This window comes from Sciurus vulgaris (assembly GCF_902686455.1).
Source record: "Sciurus vulgaris genome assembly, chromosome: 5".
Lineage (NCBI taxonomy): Eukaryota > Metazoa > Chordata > Mammalia > Rodentia > Sciuridae > Sciurus > Sciurus vulgaris.
The window spans coordinates 132307715-132327872 of record NC_136465.1 but is presented as its reverse complement, the minus strand read 5'-3'; the positions used below and the strand labels follow the sequence as shown (position 1 = coordinate 132327872).

The 20158-nt window shown below is 37.8% G+C and overlaps 1 protein-coding gene across 1 annotated transcript in view; it reads right to left on the bottom strand.

Annotated features, from left to right (window-relative positions):
• Nucleotides 1–12673, bottom strand: part of KCNMB4 (potassium calcium-activated channel subfamily M regulatory beta subunit 4) — a 62940-nt gene extending 50267 nt beyond the window's left edge. The window contains exon 1 of the mRNA XM_079141332.1: nt 12191–12673. Coding sequence (XP_078997458.1) covers nt 12191–12526 — 336 coding nt within the window. The 5' untranslated portion in view covers nt 12527–12673. The remainder of the gene's footprint in view (nt 1–12190) is intronic.
• Between the last annotated feature and the right edge of the window lie 7485 nt (nt 12674–20158).

Genomic DNA, 20158 nt, shown 5'->3' with positions numbered 1-20158 from the left:
AGGAAATATCAAGACAGATACTACTGAAACACAGATGATAATTAGAAATTATTTTGAAAATTTATACTCTAATAAAATAGGAAATCTTGAAGACATTGACAAATTTCTAGAGACAGGTGACCTACTGAAATTGAATCAGGACAAGCAATGAAATTGAAGATACCACCAAAAGCCTACCAACAAAGAAAAGCCCCAAACCAGGTGGATTCTCAGCTGAGTTCTACCAGACCTTCAAAGAAGAACTAACAACAACCGTCCTCAAATTATTCCATGAAATAGAAAAGGAGGGAACTCTTTCAATCTCATTCTATAAAGCTACTATCACCCTGATACCAAAACCTGACAAAGACATATCAAGGAAAGAAAATTTCAGACCACTGTCCCTGATGAATGTAGACACAAAAATCCTTAATAAAATACTGGCAAATCACATACAAAAACATATTAAAAAGAGGTGCCCCACGATCAAGTGGGGTTCATTCCAGGGATGCAAGGTTGGTTCAACATATGGAAAAAAATAAATATAATTCATCACATCAATAGACTTACAGATAAGAATCACATGATTGTCTCAATAGATGAAGAAAAAGCATTTGACAAAATATAGCACCTATTCATGTTCAAAATAGAAAAACTAGGGATAGCAGGAACATACCTCAACATTGTAAAAGCTATATATGCCAAATTCAAGGCCAACATCATGCTAAATGGAGAAAAATTGAAAGCATTCCCTCTTAAAATTGCAAGAAGACAAGGATACCCTCTTTCACCACTTCTATTCACCATCATCCTGAAAACTCTAGCCAGAGCAATTAGAAGAAATTAAAGGGATATGAATAGGAAAAGAAGAATTCAAACCATCCCTATTTGCTGATGACATGATTCTATCTTTAGAAGACCCAAAAACTCCACCAGAAAACTTCTAGAACTAATAAATGAATTCAGCAAAGTAGCAGGATATAAAATCAACACCCATAAATCAAACACATTCCTATACAACAGTAATGAATCAACTGAAAGAGAAATTAGGAAAACAATCCTCTTCACAATAGCCTCAAAAAAAAAATTCCTGGGACTCAATCTAACAAAAGAGGTGAAAGACCTCTATGAGGAAAACTATAGAACACTAAGCAAAGAAATTAAAGAAGACTTTAGAATATGGCTCCCATGTTCTTGATAGGCAGAATTAATATTGTCAAAATGGCCATTCACCCAATAGCACTATACAGATTTAATGCAATTCATATTAAAATTTCAATGATATTCTCCACAGAAATAGAAAAAGCAGTCATGAAATTCATTTGGAAAAATAAGAAGCCCAGAATAGCCAAAGCAATCATCAGCAAGAAAAGTGAAGCAGGAGGCATCACAATACCAGACCTTAAATTATACCACAGAGCTACAGTAATACAAACAACATGGTATTGGCACCAAAAGAGACATAAAGATCAATGGTACAGGGCTGGGGAGATAGCTCAGTTGGTAGAGTGCTTGCCTTGCAAGCACAAGGCCCTGGGTTTGATTCCCAGCACCGCAAAAAAAAAAAAAAGAAAAAAAAAAAAAAAAAAGAAAAATCAATGGTACAGAATAGAAGACACAGAGACAAACCCACATAAATAACATAAATAGAGTCATCTCATACTTGACAAAGGCACCATAAACATACACTGGAGAAAAGATAGCCTCTTCAACAAATGGTGCTAGGAAAACTGGAAATCCATGTGTAGCAAAAACTCCTATCTCTCACTTTTCATGAAACTCAACTCAAACTGGATCTAGGACCTAGGCATTAGACCAGAGACCCTGCACCTACTAAAAGAAAAAGTAGGGTCAAATATTCATCATGTCAGCTTAGGAACTGAATTCCTCAACAAGACTCCTAAAGTTCAAGAAGTAAAATTGAGAATCAATAAATGGGATGGTATCAGACTAAAAAGCTTCTTTACAGCAAAGGAAATAATTAATAATGTGAAAAGAGCCTACAGAATGGGAGAAAATTTTTGGCACCTGCACCTCAGATAGAGCATTAATCTCCAGAAAATATAAAGAACTCAAAAAACTTAACACCAAAAAAACAAATAACCCAATCAATATACGGGCAAAGGAACTGAACAGACACTATACAGAAGAAATACAACTGATAACAAATATATGAAAAATTGTTCAACATCTCTAGCAATTAGAGAAATGCAAATTAAAACCACACAGATTTTATCTTACTTCAGAAATCATCAAGAACACAAGTAATAATAAATATTGATTAGGATGTGGGGAAAAAGGTACATTTATACATTGATGGTGGGACTACAAATTGGTGCAACCACTCTGAAAAGCACTATGGAGAGTCCTCAGAAAACTTGGAATAGAACTACCATTTGACCCAGCTATACCATTTCCTCAGTTTATACCCAAGAGACTTAAAATCCACATACTACTGTGATGTGGCCACCTCCATATTTATAGCAGCCCAATTCACAATAGCTAAGTTATGAAACCAACCTATGTGCCCCTCAAAAGATGAATGGATAAAGAATATGTGGTATATATATATATATACACCATGAAATATTACTCAGGCATAAAGAAGAATTAAATTATGGCATTTGCCCGTAAATGGATGGAACTGGAGACTATTAGTGAAATAAGCCAATCCAAAAAAAACAAAGGCCAAATGTTCTCTCTGATATGCAGATGCTAACACACAATAAGAGATGAGGAGGAAAGAACAGAAGTTTACTGGGTTAAACAAAGGGGAATGAAGGGAAGGGAAGGGGAAAAAGAAGGGGAAAGACAGTACAATGAATTGGACATAATTTTCCTGTGTGCATATGTGAATACACAACCAGTTTAACTTCATATCATGTACAAGCACAAGAATGGGAAGGTATACTCCACGTATGTACAATATGTCAAAATACACTCTACTGTCACGTATATCTAAAAGGAACAAAAAAAATTAAAAATTAAAAAAAAAAACCTCTTTACAAGTTATTTAAAATGCCAAAATTTATAAAGCAAATCTCCTGTTGTTATTTTTTTGGGGGAACAGCTTATTGAAATGTAATTCACATGACATTCAAATCACTCATTTAATGTATACAATTTAAAGGCTTTCAGGAGATTCACCACTACCAATTTTAGAGTATTTTCATCACATTAAAGATACTCTGTACCTTTTGTTGTCAAATACAATTATCCCATGCTCACCAGCTCTAAGCAACCACAAGTCTATTTTCAGTCTATAGATTTCCATCTTCTCAACATTTTATGTACATGGAATTATATAATATGTAATCTTCCGTGGCTGGCTTCTTATACTTAGCATGTTTTCAAGGTGCATCCATATTGTAGCAAGTATTAATCTTTATTCCTTTTTAAAGTCAAATAAGTTTTCCATTTTATTGAGGTAGTAAATTTTATTTTTTCATTTATCAGTTGACAGATGCTTGGGTTATAATGTTACAAAGAATCTTGTGCAAGTTTTTGTGTAGTTACCGGTTTTCATTTCTCTCCAGAGTACACCTAGGTATGGAGTTGGTGGGTTTCATGTTAATTCTATGTTTAGGTTTTTGAGAAACTGCCAAACTCTTTTCCACTGTGGCTGCATTATACATTCTTGCCAGCAATGTATGAGGGTTCTAATTCATACACTTTCAACAATACTTTTTATTGTCTTAAAAATAGTCCTTCTAGTGTGTTTGAAGTGGTATCTCATTGTGCTTTTGGTTTGACTAATTATGTTGAACATATTCTCACGTTTGTTGATCATTTATACATCTTCTTTGGAAAAACAGCTGTATACATCCTTTGCCCAGTTTTCAGTTGGTACTCTTGAACAAAATATATGGGTTTGATTTTTCCACTCTATCAATCTCTGTCTTTTAATTAGAGGAGTTAGTTCATTTATATTTAATATAATGTATTATATATTCAGGCTAAATCTAATAACTATTTTTTTTACTTGTTCCAGCTGCCTAAATTCTTTCTTCTCTCTTTTGTTGCCTTATTTAGGACTGTTTGCTTATATTAATTCATTTTCTCCACTTAGTTGCTTAGTATGTTTACTTTTTTTTTTTTTTAAACTGTTCAAATTCTCTAACTTAAACACAGAATTGGGTGGAATTTCTTAAGTGGATCATAGGTGGGACCAGAATTCCAGAGGTGATGCTGATGCTTTAAGTTCACTGATAATACTTTGAGAACCACCAGTATGGAAGAGAAGATAGATTAAATACAAGGACAGTGAAGAAATGTTGTAATAATTGAAACAAAAGATAACTGTCTTGACTAAGTGTCGGGAAAAGTAAAAAAAAAAAATAAGTATTAGTACCAGAGAATGACAGTACTATTGATAAAAACAAAAGACTCAGGGCTGGGGATATATCTCAGTTGGTAGAGCGCTTGCCTCTCAGGCACAAGGCCCTGGGTTCAATCCCCAGCACCTAAATAAATAAATAAATAAGTAAAACAGAAAAAACAACAACAACAAAAAAGACTCTGGAATAAGAACACATCTTAGGAAAATAATGACAAATTTTGTTGTCATTTTTATCCTTGAAGTAGAAAAAACAAAAGGTAATTATAATAGAACTGAGAATTTAGCTCTTACTAGTATTATTGTCTGGTTTTCAGTTCCTTAAATCTATTTTAAAATGAAGTTGTTCTGACAAAAGTAACTACATAATAAATTTATTACAAAGAAAAAAGGATTAAACTTCTTTCTAGAATTTAGTTTTCTTCAATTAAACAGAACATCAATGCATCCTGCTGCAATACAATTAGATTACAATGAGTAAACTGGACATTAAATAAGGTTTTCAAACTCCATTTGGTCTTCTATATCAATTAGATGAATTATATAAAATAAGCAAGTCGAGATATTTCTTTGCATGTGCTTCAGTATCCAGAGAGCTTCTCGAAACCTAATTTACTGGATTCTGCTACCCAAGAAAGCAAAAACCATACATAAAGTGAATTTATTCAAATTCATTTATTTACAAAAATGTTCACAATCCACTTAAGAAATTTAATGATTTGCAATTATATCACTGGCTATTTTAAAACAACAGAAGAGCCAGGCATGATGATGCACTCCTGTAATTCCAGTGGCTCTGGAGGCTGAGGCAGGAGGATCAAGAGTTCAAAGCCAGCCTTAGCAACTTAGCAAGACCCTAAGCAACTCAGTGAGACCCTGTCTCTAAAGAATATACAAAAAAGGGCTGGGGTTATGGGTCAGTGGTTAAGTGCCCCTGAGTTCAATCCCTGATACCAAAAAAAAAAAAAAAGAATAATAGAAGAGGATATTGTGACAACTCACAAGTACGACTGTTTTAAAATTTTTTTTTTTTTTTTTTTTTTAGATGTTGCTAGATCTTTAATTTATTCATTTATTTTTTATGTGGTGCTGAGGATCGATCCCAGTGCCTCATACATGCTAGGCAAGTGCTCTACCTCGGAGCCACAACCCCAGCTCCATAAGCACAAATTTTTAAGCACTGATTTATGTGCCCTAGAGGATACCTCAGGAACAGCATGGAGATGGTTCTAAATATCCACCATTAAAAACTATTCTCTTCAGTATTTTACTGCAATCATGGTAACAGCAATATAAGTATACTGTTGACCTAAGAACTCAACTGATGATGAAATTCTGCTAAAGACTGAAAAGCACAAGGGAAATAAAGCTTCACATCTTCATTCACAAATGAGTGGCAAAAACATTTTAAATAAACAAAATATGTCCTAAAAGTTTTAAAATTCTGAGGCCAGTTTATATAAAATAAATGCATTTTCTCAAATTGTAACTAAATTTTATTTTAATATCACAAACATCTTGATTTTTGGTTTCTGATTAGGGTTTTTTATACATAATTTGGGGCCCTTACAAACAGAATTAAGATCTTCATGAATGCATCCACAAAAAGAGGTTAGACACAAATTATAAAAAGTATCTCAGACATACAGATTTTAGCATCCTAAAGATTAGATTGTTTCTAAAGAGATATAAATAGATGGACAATTAATATATTCTGACCAAGTCTTTAAATATCCAATCATATCAGTCACCTACACAAAAACCTTCCTTGGCTTCTGTGTTCTTTTTACTGTTGTAACACAAACTTCGCGCCTTAAAACAACACAAATTTAAGGGCTGGGTGTGGAGCCATATGCCTGCAATTAGAGCAGCTTGGGAGGCTGAGGTAGGAGGATCGCAAGTTCAAAGTCACTCTCAGCAACTTAATGAGGCCCTAAGTCACTTAGCAAGACCCTGTCTCAAAATTAAAACTCAAAAGGGCTGGGGAAGCTCAGTGGTTAAGTACCCCTGAATTCAAACAAACACACACACAAACAAATAAAAACAACCCACAAATTTAACAATTTTAGTGGTCAGAAGTCCAGAGCGGGTCCCATCCCACTGAGCTAAAATCAAGACTCCAGATGGGCTGCATTCTTTTCAGAAGGCCTAGGGGAGAATTTATTTTCTTGCTTTTTCCCACTTCCTTGGAAAAAGAGGCTAACCTGCACTCCTTGGCTGAAAGTTACAATGGCTGGCTGTCTTTCTAATAGTATTCCTCTGACCTCCCCTTCTGCCTCCATCTTCCACTCTGAACACCCTTGTGATTATCTCTGGGCCTACATGCATAAATCAGGACAATCTCCCTATTTTTACATTAACTGATTGGTAGCATTAACTAATTCTCCTCTGCTATGAAACACAAGATATTTGCAAGTTTTAAGGATTAGGATGTGAACATCTTTGAGAAGGGGTACATTATTCTTCCTGATTGTCCAGCAAACTCATCCTGCCTGTCAAGGATCTTTACACTCCTGGCCCCAGTATACTCTCCTGCCTTTCCCCCAAGACTTCCATGTATCCTGTGTTCTGGGCATGAAAGTCTAGGGAACCCCAAACACATCCCATATCACACAGCTCATAGCTGTGCTTCTGGCATTTTCTTGATGTTCTCGTCATTCCTCCTCACCTTTTCTCACCAGCAGCATAAAAATTTCCTCAGCAAGATTCATGGAAAATGTTTCTTTCTCTATGATGTTTTCCCCTCTCCCTTCTAAGATGTTCATATCATATTGCTGGGGCCTCCCTGTGGAACGTGACACTTTGCCTCTTCTGATTGTTATCTATGTTCTCATCTCCTCTGTTAGAAATTTTCCTCAAAGGGCATCCTCACTGATATGTCTGTTAGGCATATGTGAAAGGGAAACCTTGATTTTCACCCACAATGCTCCAAACCCTCTTCCCCTGTAGTTTTCCCCAACTAATAAAAGGACTCCCCGCTCCCCATTTACCTAGTTGGCCTTGCCATGAACTTTGGAGTCATCCTTGACTTCTCTTTTCTTCATTCCTCATGTCCCCCCATCGGTGAATTTTACCAAAGCTATCCACTGATCTAGGACACCACCTTCAGTCTGTTCCAGTGAAGCCCGTTTCTGAACTTGTCCTTGTGCTCTGCTCTGCACAGTGAACCTTATGCACACACATACTTGGCATTTTCAACTCAGTAACCAGAGGAATCATTTACATTTTTACAAAGTCTGAGCCTGATCTCAGTCCTGCTCAAGGTCAGGTGCTCACCATCAAGCTTAGAATAAAAATCCGGAGTTATCCTGTTTTGGGGACCCTAAACATCATCTGCCTCTGTTCTTGGCCCTGCTCATGTGATTCAATCTTCCTGCTGTCCTCACTGTTTCTCACCCAGATCTGGCAGTCACTTGTCTTAGGGCCTTTGCACTGACTGTTTGCCCAGCCTGTGGAACACTCTTTTCCCAAACAGTCACACAATTCAATGCTTTATCTCCTTTCAGATTCCTCATATTCCTTACCTTCTTTGGGTGTCTGTGCAGACATCAGCAGACCCGTGGTCTTGGAGCATCCTGTCCCCAAAAGCAGCCTTTTGCTTCTCCCATCACTGTCTATCCCTTACTCTGCCTGAATTTTCTTTACCCATCTATCATTTTATAATGTGACATTATAAATTTACTTCTTGTCTGCTACCCTGCACCAAAATATAAGTTCTATGAGGCCAAGGACTTTATTTGAACCTCCGTTCTAGACTCAAATCCTGGAAGCACATGTAGCACAGAGTAGACATTATTTGTTAAATACTCATTTTTGTATGTCCTCTGTTTTCTTGCCTGGTTCTTTAATTACAAGAGAAAGCATTTGATCAATTGAATTTTATGTGTAGGCCAAATATTATTTAATATAGTCACTAGAGGGAAAAAAAAAAAACAAGGAAAGCCACTTTTTCATGGAGAAATAAAGACTGTATTATTAATAAAAGAAGTCACAACTCAGCATAGTCTTTTACTAGTTTTGACAGGATGGACTCTGTGGAGCACAAAATGTAAGAAATTAAACATATATTACAAAGAGGGAGTCCAGAAATGGATCCAAGCAGGCAACACCGTCGAATTGTGTGCTGGAGAAAGGTGCACAAATGTGGACCTGAAGGATACTAAGAAGCCATATAAGCCACAGCACTTATGGGTTATGTAGTTGGGCATCTATGGCGCAACGGGATGTACTTAGAGCCCAAAGTCTTTTTCAATCCCACCTAAGCTTTCATCTTCAATGCATTTCTCTTACTTTTAGAGTACTGGTTTCTTAGAAACAGACTTATCCTTTGTTTTAATGTTTTTATCATCAGTAGAAGAAAAAAATCAAAACAAGATTAAACATATGATCTCTAATCACCAGCTCTCTCTTATCCTTCATATGAGGATAAGGTTTTTTAAATTCATCTTTTCTTTGCCATCTAATGTATATAATGATGCAAATCTAAATGTCTGGAATTGCATGAGTTCATTTCAGTTAAACTAATTTTAAATGATCATTTCACCTAATTTTAAATGATTCTCTTCTTTGCCTTCAGAATTTCCTTGGGTTTCTCTTTTTATACCAACTTCCTGTATTCAGTAGTGTCAACATCATCTTTTATCCTGAAAACACAAATATCAATTACAGTGAGTCCTTTTGCTTCTAATGTTGCTTTTCTTAAATAGTAGATGAGCTCACTGTCCAAAACAGTGGTTTTCATTTCTCATCTACCGATAAGAATCACTAACAGAACTCTGAATAAAAAACACCAATGCCGAAGCCCCACCCAAGACCAAATCGAAATCTCTGAGGGTTGGACCTGAGCATAAGAATTTCTTTTTGAGGGCTGGGGCTGTGGAGTGCTCTCATCGCACACGTGAGGCACTGGGTTCGATCCTCAGCACTACATAAAAATAAGTAAAATAAAAGTATTGTGTCCATCTACAACTAAAATTAAAAAAAAAAAAAAAAAAGAATTTCTTTTTGAAGCTCACAGGTAATTCCACTGTGCAGCCAGTTAAGAACCAAAGATCTTGGCACATTCAACCATGAGTTACAAAGAAACAGTGGTGTAACAAGGACAGGGGAGGGATGGGGCCAGTAGGAAGAGAAAGTTACCCCCAAATTTAGATTTCCCTATGGTTAATCCTCCGAACATGTCATCTCCCCAAGGATAATTACTTTCCTTGAATGCTATATTATGTGATGGATACACTGTTTTAGAGAACAAAGACTTGATGCAAAACAAAAACTGAAGAGAACTTAATTTTAACAAAATTATTAGTCAAAAATCAGCATCTGTAGTAGTTTATGGTTTAAGAAGTTATATATTTGTAATATTCTATCCCTTTCCTGCCTTTTACTGTGATTAACGCAGCAAACTCAAGGGAGAAGAAAAAGTGCTTGTTCTATTTTTCTAAGTGATTTCCCAAGTGGTTTCTTGTGGTGGTGGGACATGAAGAGAAGGTAGAAGCTAGCTGGAATCCATGGAATGAAAGGAAAGGGTGGGAAAACCAGGCCTCCAATAAAGAGTAAGGTAAGGCAAGAAAAGATCTAGGTGGCCAAGATACAACCAAATGGGCAGTGAGCACTATCAAATGCAAGGGCACTGAGGAAACAATCTGCTCATGTACTTGACTCTGCCACAATATTGTGATTGGACTTGATTTTCCCAACACATATTGCTTACAAAAATTTCCAAACTGAGTATTTAATTAATCAAAAGCAGAAAGGTGATGTTGAAGAACAAATTTATGTCCTATAGGTGCTACAACACACTGTCATCTGAATAAAGAGAGAAATGGTTTGGCTGAGGAAACCTTGCCTAAATTGATAGAGATGTTGTTTAGTTTTTGTAATATAAATACATAATTTTCCAGTTCTGTCATTTCCTGAATACTTCCCTTTATAAGATGTAATTTTGTTCAAGTACTTCTTTAAAATAACTATTGCCGAGTTCTGAACTGGCACTGGAAAATAACAGATTATTTGCAAGTGAGCAAGAGAGAAAGAAAGAAATCTTGGAATTACATAAAGCAATTGTGAGTGCTTCCAAGTGATTTAAAAATCAATGTCCTAATGATTCCAATTTACTTTTTCTGCCAGATCCTGCAAAATTGCCTGGAAATTGTGAAGCAGCCTTCCTGTAGCAAATTCTAATTTGTCAATGTCTTGATTAGATATTAATCATTTACTGATATATGTATATATACACACACACATACATATATAACACACACATACATGTGCGAATATGTAATTAATTTATTAGTGACTAAACCACTATCTTCAAATAATTAGCAATGTTTCACTAACTGTAATAATTAAATGATAAATTACCATATAACTTCTAAATCATTAGTACTCTTGGCACCCTTCTCTGATAGTAGTGGTTTAATCATGAAAAAAATAAGTTTTAAAACCCTGAGATTTCTTTTTAAACATAACTAAGCATTAAGCAGATTAGAACATGTCTTTGAGAAATTACCACTTCTTCATGAGCTTGAACATTTTATTTAAATTCTGCATTCTAAATTCTTACTCCTATATTTATTGATTTCTTTGTATTATCTCCATTTTAAGGCAAATGAATATTTATCTGTTAGGAGAAGCATTTTTCTAAGAAGAGTATGAATTCTAAAACGTAATTATTTTTCTTTTCTCAAATTCAAGGATTTCCTGTTTTGGAGAAAAGATCATGAATTTTACTGTACAGCAAATGGTAAGTTTGTTTCAAATACTTGAAAATATTAATTCAGAATCTGTATTTTGGATTAATATACATTTGTTTTGCCACATTTAATATAAAGTTTTCCTGTGTACACAGAGTTCATTTTCTTTTGGAATGGTTTTCTGCTTGGTGTTCAAGCATGGCCCTCACAAAAAGTGTCAGTAACTTTTAAAAAGACACGTCTTTACTTTGGATAGTTAAGCAACACAGTAGGAAAGACCAAAGGAAGAAACAAAACCCTTCCTGCAGAAGCGGATGCACTACGAAGCTCAATTAGTTCACAGACGGATGACACTGCTTTTTATAAGTGTTTTTCTCCACTGGGAACAGTTTCCTGAGTCTCCTCTGTTTTCCAGCCCGCGAGCCCTAACCAGGTTTTCTTTTCTTTTTCTTTCATGCTTGTGACATGGAAAGTTGTTAGGAAAGGATTCTTTGGTATATTTCACTGAGGGTTTTCTATTTTCAGTAAGTTTTATTATTGTACCGACGGTTCTTGATTGTCCCTAGATACACAGTCACTAGCATCCCTCTAGACACTCCAAAATGGACCTACACTGAATTTCACATTCATCTTTAGACCCCAGGTTTAAAACGTCCGTTTAGAGCCAAAAGAAAGGAACTCTCTTAATCTTCTTAATAAGCTTCGAGGGGCTAAGAGACCCCCTCGACCTCCCAACAAAGGGAATTCCATCTGAGTTTTTGCTGCGGCTCGGACCTTCGTTGACCATGTGCGGGAGTAGGTGGATCCTGACTGCTCAAGGGCTTTCATGAAAGGAAAAGTTAACTTTCTCTGCTCCTGGCATTTCTCCAAACCCCTTCCTGTAGGCGCCGGACCTGGCTGGGTCGGGGCGTCAAAATCTGAGACCAGGCAAGGTAGGTGTGTAAAGAGATCCTTTGGGCAGCGCTGGTTGCCACACGCACAAACCCACCCGAAGGACAGGATACCTGGGGCTCCCTGATGAACTCACTCTTGGTTTGAGTGCAGCCTCCGATGCCTGTCTCCTCCTACCAACTGGAACATACTCTGAACCTACTCCGAGAGGGTCTAACCCTGGTGCTGTCCCCACATCTCAAGGGCTCCGAAGGAGCAAGGCATCCTTCGCGCCAGAGGCAGACGACCTTACCTTGGGGTTGGTTAGGAGCTGATGCTCGTCGCTGTGCAGCAGAGCCCTGGAGTTGGATTCGGAGTTGTTCACGTAGACCTGGACGCAGGGGTACTGCGAGGTGCCCCTGCAGTCGGCGCCACAGGTGAAGGTGCACTCGAACACCTCGCTTATCTGCTGCACCGACAGCACCGTGCAGTTGGCGGCCGTGGCTTGCAGATCCTGCAGCGCGGGACTGAGCCAGCAGAAGCCAAAGATGAAGAGCGACACGACGCCGGAGATGATGAGAAACAAGCCCAGCCGGATGCTCTTGTCCTCGGCTTCCGTGTACTCGTAAGCCACCCGGAGCTTCGCCATCGCCCCCCACTCTCGGCGGCTGGCGCGCTCCCCCCGCCCCCTCCCGCCCCCGGCGCCGAGCCCGACTGCCTCGGGCGGGAGGAGCCGCCGCCGCCACCACCGCCGCCGCCGCGCGACAGCAGGGGAGTGGGCGGCGAGGGGGAGCGCGCGAGAACAAAGGGGCCGAGGCCGGCGACGCCCCCGGCGGCGGCAGCGCCCCCCGCCCCGGCCCAGCCGCCGCCTGGCCCCGGTGCGGCCGCCTCTTCAGAGCCTCCAATACCCTCGGGCGCAGGGAGCGCACGGACCGCTCCAGCCTCCAGCGCCCCCTGCCAGCCTCCGCCCCCGCGCTCTCCGCGCCTCCCCAACCCCGCCTCCTCTCGCCGTGAGTCTCCCTGTCTCCATCGCCCGCCGGCCGCTTTTCCGCGGACTAGCCGGCAGCTGCACTAGAATAGGAGCGGCCGGGTTGGGGCGAGCAGGGGGCTCCCGGGTGCGGGAGCTGCTCTGCCCCGCCCCGGCCGCCGCCGACCCAGGCCCTCCGGCTCCGCCCCGCTCCGCCCCGTCCCGTCCCGCCCGGGGGCGTCGCCTGTAGGCATACACCGGGGACGGCGGCTACTAGCTCTCCGAATCCTCGCCAAATCCCCTGGGAGGGACATCTAGGATCAAAGTTTAGGTTCAGTATAGCCTAACCCAGGTGAAAGTTAAAGGAAACGGAAAAGGTGGCGGGGGGCGGATGTAGTGCAAGTGGAGCGGCGGGAATCTTGAACTTGGAGAGGAGATTGGTCAGCCAGCAAGAAGAGTGAGCCAGCTTCCGAGCTGCAGCGCTCCTGGGAGGCGCACGGGAGGCGGTTTAGGAGGGAGGACACCCACGCGGCCGAGCCGGGTGGACGGAGATGGAAACCCATGGGCGACGGGCGTGAGTGGGGGTGCGCCCCGGGATGCCCCCGCGGGTGTCCACGCCGCGCGCCGCGATGGGAGGTGTGACCCATCCGCACCTACTCCTCCGGGGCGAGAGCCCTAACGGTCCCGCCGCGGATGCCGGCCCTCCCTCCTAACCGCCCAGAGGATGGCAGGATCCGAGCGAGACAGGCTGAGTAGGGCGGAGTTTGCTGTAGAGGCAACGCGCTTGGGGGCAGGATTCCTTACTGGCAATACCAGGAAACTTGCTGCCTAGGTCCTCAGTGGACCTCGCGGCAAACTTAGATCTCGGGCAGCTGAGTGAACCCCAGCTGGGGTTGACTGAGTAGGAGCCGAAGGAAACAGATGGAGAGGCTTGCAGCCTGGAAAGAGACCAAAATTTTCCCACCAGGAGAACAGAATCCTTTGTTGTTCCCCTCCTTAGGAGTCTTGCCACCCCGGGCCCGCCCCGGAATTTGTAGATGAGCTTTCCAGGAGCGCTGTGTAAGGCGACAGCGGCGTGCAGACCCACTTTGGGACAGGTATCGTTTCTACAGCTCCGTCTGCTCTCTTGGTTCTTGCCGTTGCTCCCTCCACCCTTCAGCTTCTATTCTTTTGGTGACTTTTATTTTATTTTGTAAACTGTCTTTTTCCAAACCCATTTCTATCATAAAATCAAACTTGAACACTATTTCAAGCTGCTTCGTTTTGAAGAATAAAATCGGAATATTCACTTTCAAAATATACATATCTTTTTCTTGGTTTGCAAGTCCCAAATGAATGAACTCTTAATCAAATTGAATTATGTTCCTGATGAATATCAAACACGGAATCATATAACTCTTTCCTGGACTTCAGAATTTAGTATCTTTTGACTGGAATTTAGTACATTTTGACTGCAGTTCTGATACGTTTTTCTGAAGTACGACATTCCTTTTTATGATAGGTAACAAGTATTTCCAAGCAATAGGCAAATGAAGTTTAGTCTAATTACAGGAAGACAGACACACTATGCGTTTTTCTACATGAGAAGATGCAGGGTTTGGAAAACTTACGTATCAAGAAAAGGCTATGTTCTTTAATATCGTTTAAGTTTTTGGAGAGATTTTATTTATATTTTTCATTTTTTCTGTTGGCATAAAGGCGATTGTGAGAATTACGTTAGCTGAAAGGAAAAGTTAACCTAATGGTTCAAACAGCTTGACCTTACATCACAAATCTTCATTCTGAATCTTTTTCCTTTGAAGATTATAATCTTTTCAAAAAAGTAGAAGCCTCCTCTATAGATCTGAGACAGTGATGAACAATTATGCTGAGGGATTGAAACTTGAGGCAAAATTGATTCATAATCTCATTAAAACACAGGAATGGGAGTCATAATAAATATGACTCAATTTTCACTGAACCCAGAGCTCCAAGTGTTCTGTGAATGAAACCTTTCTCAGATCTGAAGATGGTCTTCTAAGTATATGGAACAATATATAAATTTTTGTCTTAACCTAAATTCTTTAGATCTTTTAAATCCATTTAGTCCGTTTGTTTGCTTACATTCTCAAAATAGTTGAAATTGTTGCCATCCAGTCTCCTGTTATTTAGTTTTGTTTCATATTAAATTAGCTTGTCTTCCTTTATCTTCATGTCATTCTTACTGAAAGTCAAAGATATCAGAAGACTTCACAAATCAATTTATATTTTGATCTTAAAGGGAACACTTAAAATGTTTGCTATTATTCCTTTTTTTTTTTTTTTTTTTTTTTTTTTTTTTGAGGTAAAACTACATTATCATTCCCTGCAAAGACTGGATATATCTTCTGGTCAGTTTCAGAAAACAGGTCATCAGAATGGTATTAAGAATCCTCAGAAGTTCTGAGGTCCTTTAGCATCTTCTGTTCCCCATGCAAAGGAAAGGCAGCACAGGAAAGGAAGCTAGTCCTTTCTTTGCATAGCGTTCCCCAAACTGAAATTAAGAGAGGAGACATTCAGAACCAGACCCACTTTTTTTAATGTGTGTCATTGTCTGCAGCAGTTTTTTTTTTTTTTTTTTTTTTTCCCCTTCCAGGAAACTCATGGACAAATCTTAAGAAATTTTAAAGCAAAATAAAACCTATCTAAACAAGGATTTTAAAGTCATTGCTATTTATGATCAGTTTGTTTTCCTGATCAATATTTTTTTAAAAAGTTTCATGACTTGTTAAAGTTGCAAAATTTCAATCTTATATTTATATGCCCTTTTATTAAAAATTCTAAAAAGAATTGGCATAAAAGAGGGATTTTGTATACTAGAAGGAAATTTAACATTCTGGGAAAATGTACACTTTCAAAAATTGGCAAATTGTGAAGTTTTTGGATGACAAACTTCTATTCAACACTTGAATAGCTAAAATATACCTGCAAGAACATGAGTATTGTGCCATCACCTTTTCTTTTTCATTAAAATTCACAGGTTTTAGACATTTGCACCTGAAATAATTAGGTAAGAATAAAGTATGAGTGATAAAAAAAAAATTTAGAAAAATTTTTCTTTCTGATCCAGCAGATGTAATTGTAGAAAATTCCTTTGTTTGATCTTAACTTCAAAATGTTTACAATTGTACTGATTTCCAACTTGCTGTCATCAAGAAATTAACTTTCTTGTCGTGCTCCATTGTGAATGTTAAATATTTGTTATTAGCCGCAGAATTTAGGATTCAGAATTTCTTCTGTGGCCACAGTTTTTTTTCCTACCTGTATCTTTTACTGGCCCTAAACTTTTCCTATTACATCAAGCATGATTATACTGAGAACATTACTATTTCTAGATATTTATAATTAGAGCATATTAGAACAGGAAAGGGTCTTAAATATCAACTTATTGAAAATAAGCCAGGAAGCTCCTTCAGTCTTTGCATTTTATTTGAATGAGTATTTATTTTTACAAGTTCAAATTTGTTTGCATTCAGTCTGTTTGCAACTGAATGAAGCAAAAACCAGATACTTCATATTATTAAGTTTGTAATATTGCACTGGTAATGCCAGCTAGAGTTCCTTAATTCTCACTGTTGGTCTTTTGAAATGAATTTTTATGTGGAATCAGCTTTGGAATTAGCTAGACACAGAGAGGTTTGGGTCTCAGCTTGAACAGTAACTACTTTGAGGCAAGGTAAATAATTGATGTAAAGTTTCCTCTTCTTGAAGTGAAAAGCTTGGATTAGAAGGCAGTTTGAACATTCTAGGATCTAATTCTCAGTTTATTTTGTTCTTGCCATGGTCTTTAATAACTTGAGTATTGCTATGTAACAGCACTTAGCCAAATTAAAATAATCCTAAGATAAGTGGAGAGCATATATCTCACAATGAATATCTGTCCTAGAGAAACTGGCCCACATCTATTGAATAATTGATATAGACTAGGTTATTCACAAATGCATTAATTTGTCTCATGAGGAACAAAATTCAGAGATTTAACTTTTTCAAGGCTGCACACATATTGACATGGCCAGTAGTCTTTTTCTACTGTACTGTGCCACCCATAAGAAATTTCTGTATTTGGTAATAAAGAAGTATAGGTAATGCAAGAAACATTTACAAATTGATTTCAAGTGTATGTATATGCTTATATTCAAGGATAGTTAGGGTTGAGCAAAATCCCTACTGTGAAACCTGTGAAAGGGACAGTAGACAGAGGATAATGGATCTAATAATCTAGTTCCCATTTAATTTTACTCTGAATCACATTTATGTTGAAAATAGGTTTTTCAGATGCAAAGCAAGTAAGCAGTACTGTTTTATGTGGGACAGAGATAAAACGTGGTATTTAGGTTTATAGTGGCTTAAGAAATTCAAGCTAAATTAGAAGATGTATACAGGGAATAACTAGGTGTTAATAAAACAAGTCATTAAAGATTATATGGTAGAAGGAAATTCTATCATTTTAATGCAGGACATCATCTAATAGTTTCCCTAAGTTTTTTTTGTCTTTGCTTAGATACTTCCAGTAATGGGAAAACCGTGAACTCCTAATGCTACCTTTTTTGGACCTCCAAAAAAATATGAAGTTGTTCTTTCTTATTGTACATTTTACATCTGTCTTGCCATAACATCCATGTATGGTCCTAGTTCTGCCCTCTGGTGTTTTATAGGATAGATACTTGCAAAAATAAAGCTTTACAAATGACTCCATTTCAGATGTAGGAAGACAGTGATTGTGTGCCTCCTAGGCCTTTTTTCTTATGCTCAAGTTTCTTCAGGAGTCTCTCCAGAATGTTTAGGAAACTAATCCTTTCCCAAAATGCTAAGAAAATGGACAATTCAAATTTGTAAATGACACCCCACTTTACATTCTCTAAAATTAAAATCTGCACTCCCCCCCCCCCCACCATTATCACTGAGTTACCATCACTTCTAGGACAATGGTTTTGATATTCACCATCAATGTCAGTACAAATGTAGGGAGAAGCCAGATAAATGATTTTGGCTTATCTCTGTTAATAAGAATTTGTATTCCAAATAATTTTGCAAGTCAACTGTGTTAATATTCAAATTGGTTAAGATGAACTGGTAAAAATACAAAACTTTGATAAAAAGGGAAATACAAAAATACCTTTTCTTACTAGAGTAATATAACTTGCATTTTGAAAAACCGAGGTGTAAGTTTTAGGTAATAGAGATCATTTGTTTTATATTTGAGGAATATCAATCACTTGAAGACAATGTTACTTAAAACATGCAAAATTTAAAAAAAAAATCGTTCTCTTAAGAGGGGAAATATCTACGACTCAAAGGCAGCCCATTTTTCATGCAGTTACATATGGTAATTAAAACTACATCTTAAAATAAATGTTCAGTATGTAACATTTAAAGGTAGCTTTGAAACATTCTGGCTGCCCCAAATCTTTATTTTTATACACAAGAAAATGTAACTATTTATGTCATTCCCTCATGTAATGTTTTCTTATTGCGATATAGAATTTTGAAAAAGTATTGAAGTTTCTATTATCAATGAATATCAAGGCCTGAATCAAAAAATGATCAAGCAGACTCAGTCATTTATGGACAGCATATCACCCTTGAAATTTGAGGCTCTTCTTCCATAATGTTTGAAGAACTCAAGTGTTCTTATAAAAATTATCTTAAGTATGCCCTAGAGAATAGATAAACCTGGAAGAAAAAGAACTTTACTGTAATTAAATTGTGATCAAAATGTCACTTAGGTCCCCAATGCAAATTACCAAGGCACTACTTTTCATGAAAAGCTTATGCAGATTAAGAGATCCACTGTGATTCATCGTGAAGATTTACATTTGTTTTCCTCAGCTAGTACCCTCAATTGTTGTTTAAAGGAATTAACACTTGAGCATAAAGTCAGTCTTAATTCACCTTCTCTAACAAGATGTTAAAAATTTGTGGTATGCAGGTGCCACCCAGGACTTAGAAATGAAAACTAAGATAAATCTTATGAGGAATGAAAAGTTGGTTTTACTACATAGAACTTGTTTATTAGCTAAAAGTATTTCAGTGTGTCAACTTGTGATTATGTACTATTTATGTAATAATTTGGGTTTTCAATATAGGAAATTATGACAATTATGACCATTGCGAATTTTGACATTTTCAAAAAGTCATTTAAATGGACAGAAAACTGACAAGCTTTTTAGAGCCCTATGAATATTGACTTATAAGGAGATACATAGCATTAAAATATTGTCAAGTCACAGTATGTACACAACTGGACAAATTCAATTAATGAATACACTATTAAGGCATGCAATTGTGATTAGCAGTTTTTATGCACACAAAACTAAGTGGATATCTTAGATCTGGTAACAGTATTCCCAGAAATATAGCTGAGGTAAAGCTCCTTTGTTGTTTTACACTTGGGAATGGATCCTCTTGTTCTGCTAATAAATGCTATTGTAATAACATGGTCTCTGCATTAGAAAATTAGATGTTTTAGGAAAAAAGCAAATGAACGCCCCTCATACACATAGGAATTACCCCAAGTTAACTTAGTGGGGTTTTACCAAAACTTTTTATTCTTGTTAGTACTTTTATAGTAGAGTGTATTTTAATTCAGTTAACTTCAGAAATGATTTGTGGTATTAGCCTACATGTCTCTGGCCTCTCCTAGATATTTGAAAATCAGTTTTTAAAGTTGGATACTAAAATGGACATTAATATATTTGATCCAGGTTATTCTCAGGTATTCTAACTTGAGAATCATCTAATTAGAAGTTACCTTTGATTGCGTCCCTCTAGTTATTACAAACCAAATTGAGCCTTTTGTATGCCACATTTATATGATCAAATTTTTACAATACAAATATTGTTCAATCTAGTTTATATGATCACTGTCACAGCAAACAGGAGGCTGCACACTAATGCATTGTTAATTTCACGCTTAACACTTACCTTAAAATTTAACAATAACTTGTTTCCTTTGCATACAGAACTAAAATACACAACTGAACAAAACTGGTGAACATATACATATATTTTAGTATTTTTCACATTCCTGTTCCTAATGTCAATAACTGGGGGGCGGGGGGGCGAGGCAGTTAAATCGACTGAAGTTGATTTTTTAAAGAAAATATTTTTTAGATGTCAACAGACATTTATTTATTTATTCATTCGTTATTTATATGTGGGGCCAAGGATCAAACCCATAGTATCACACATGCTAGGCAACCACTTTACCACTAAGCCACAACCCCAGCCTACAGTTGCTGTTTTTTTCAATTTCTCTCCAAATAGAAGGCAGTAATTTTAAGTAAACCATACCCA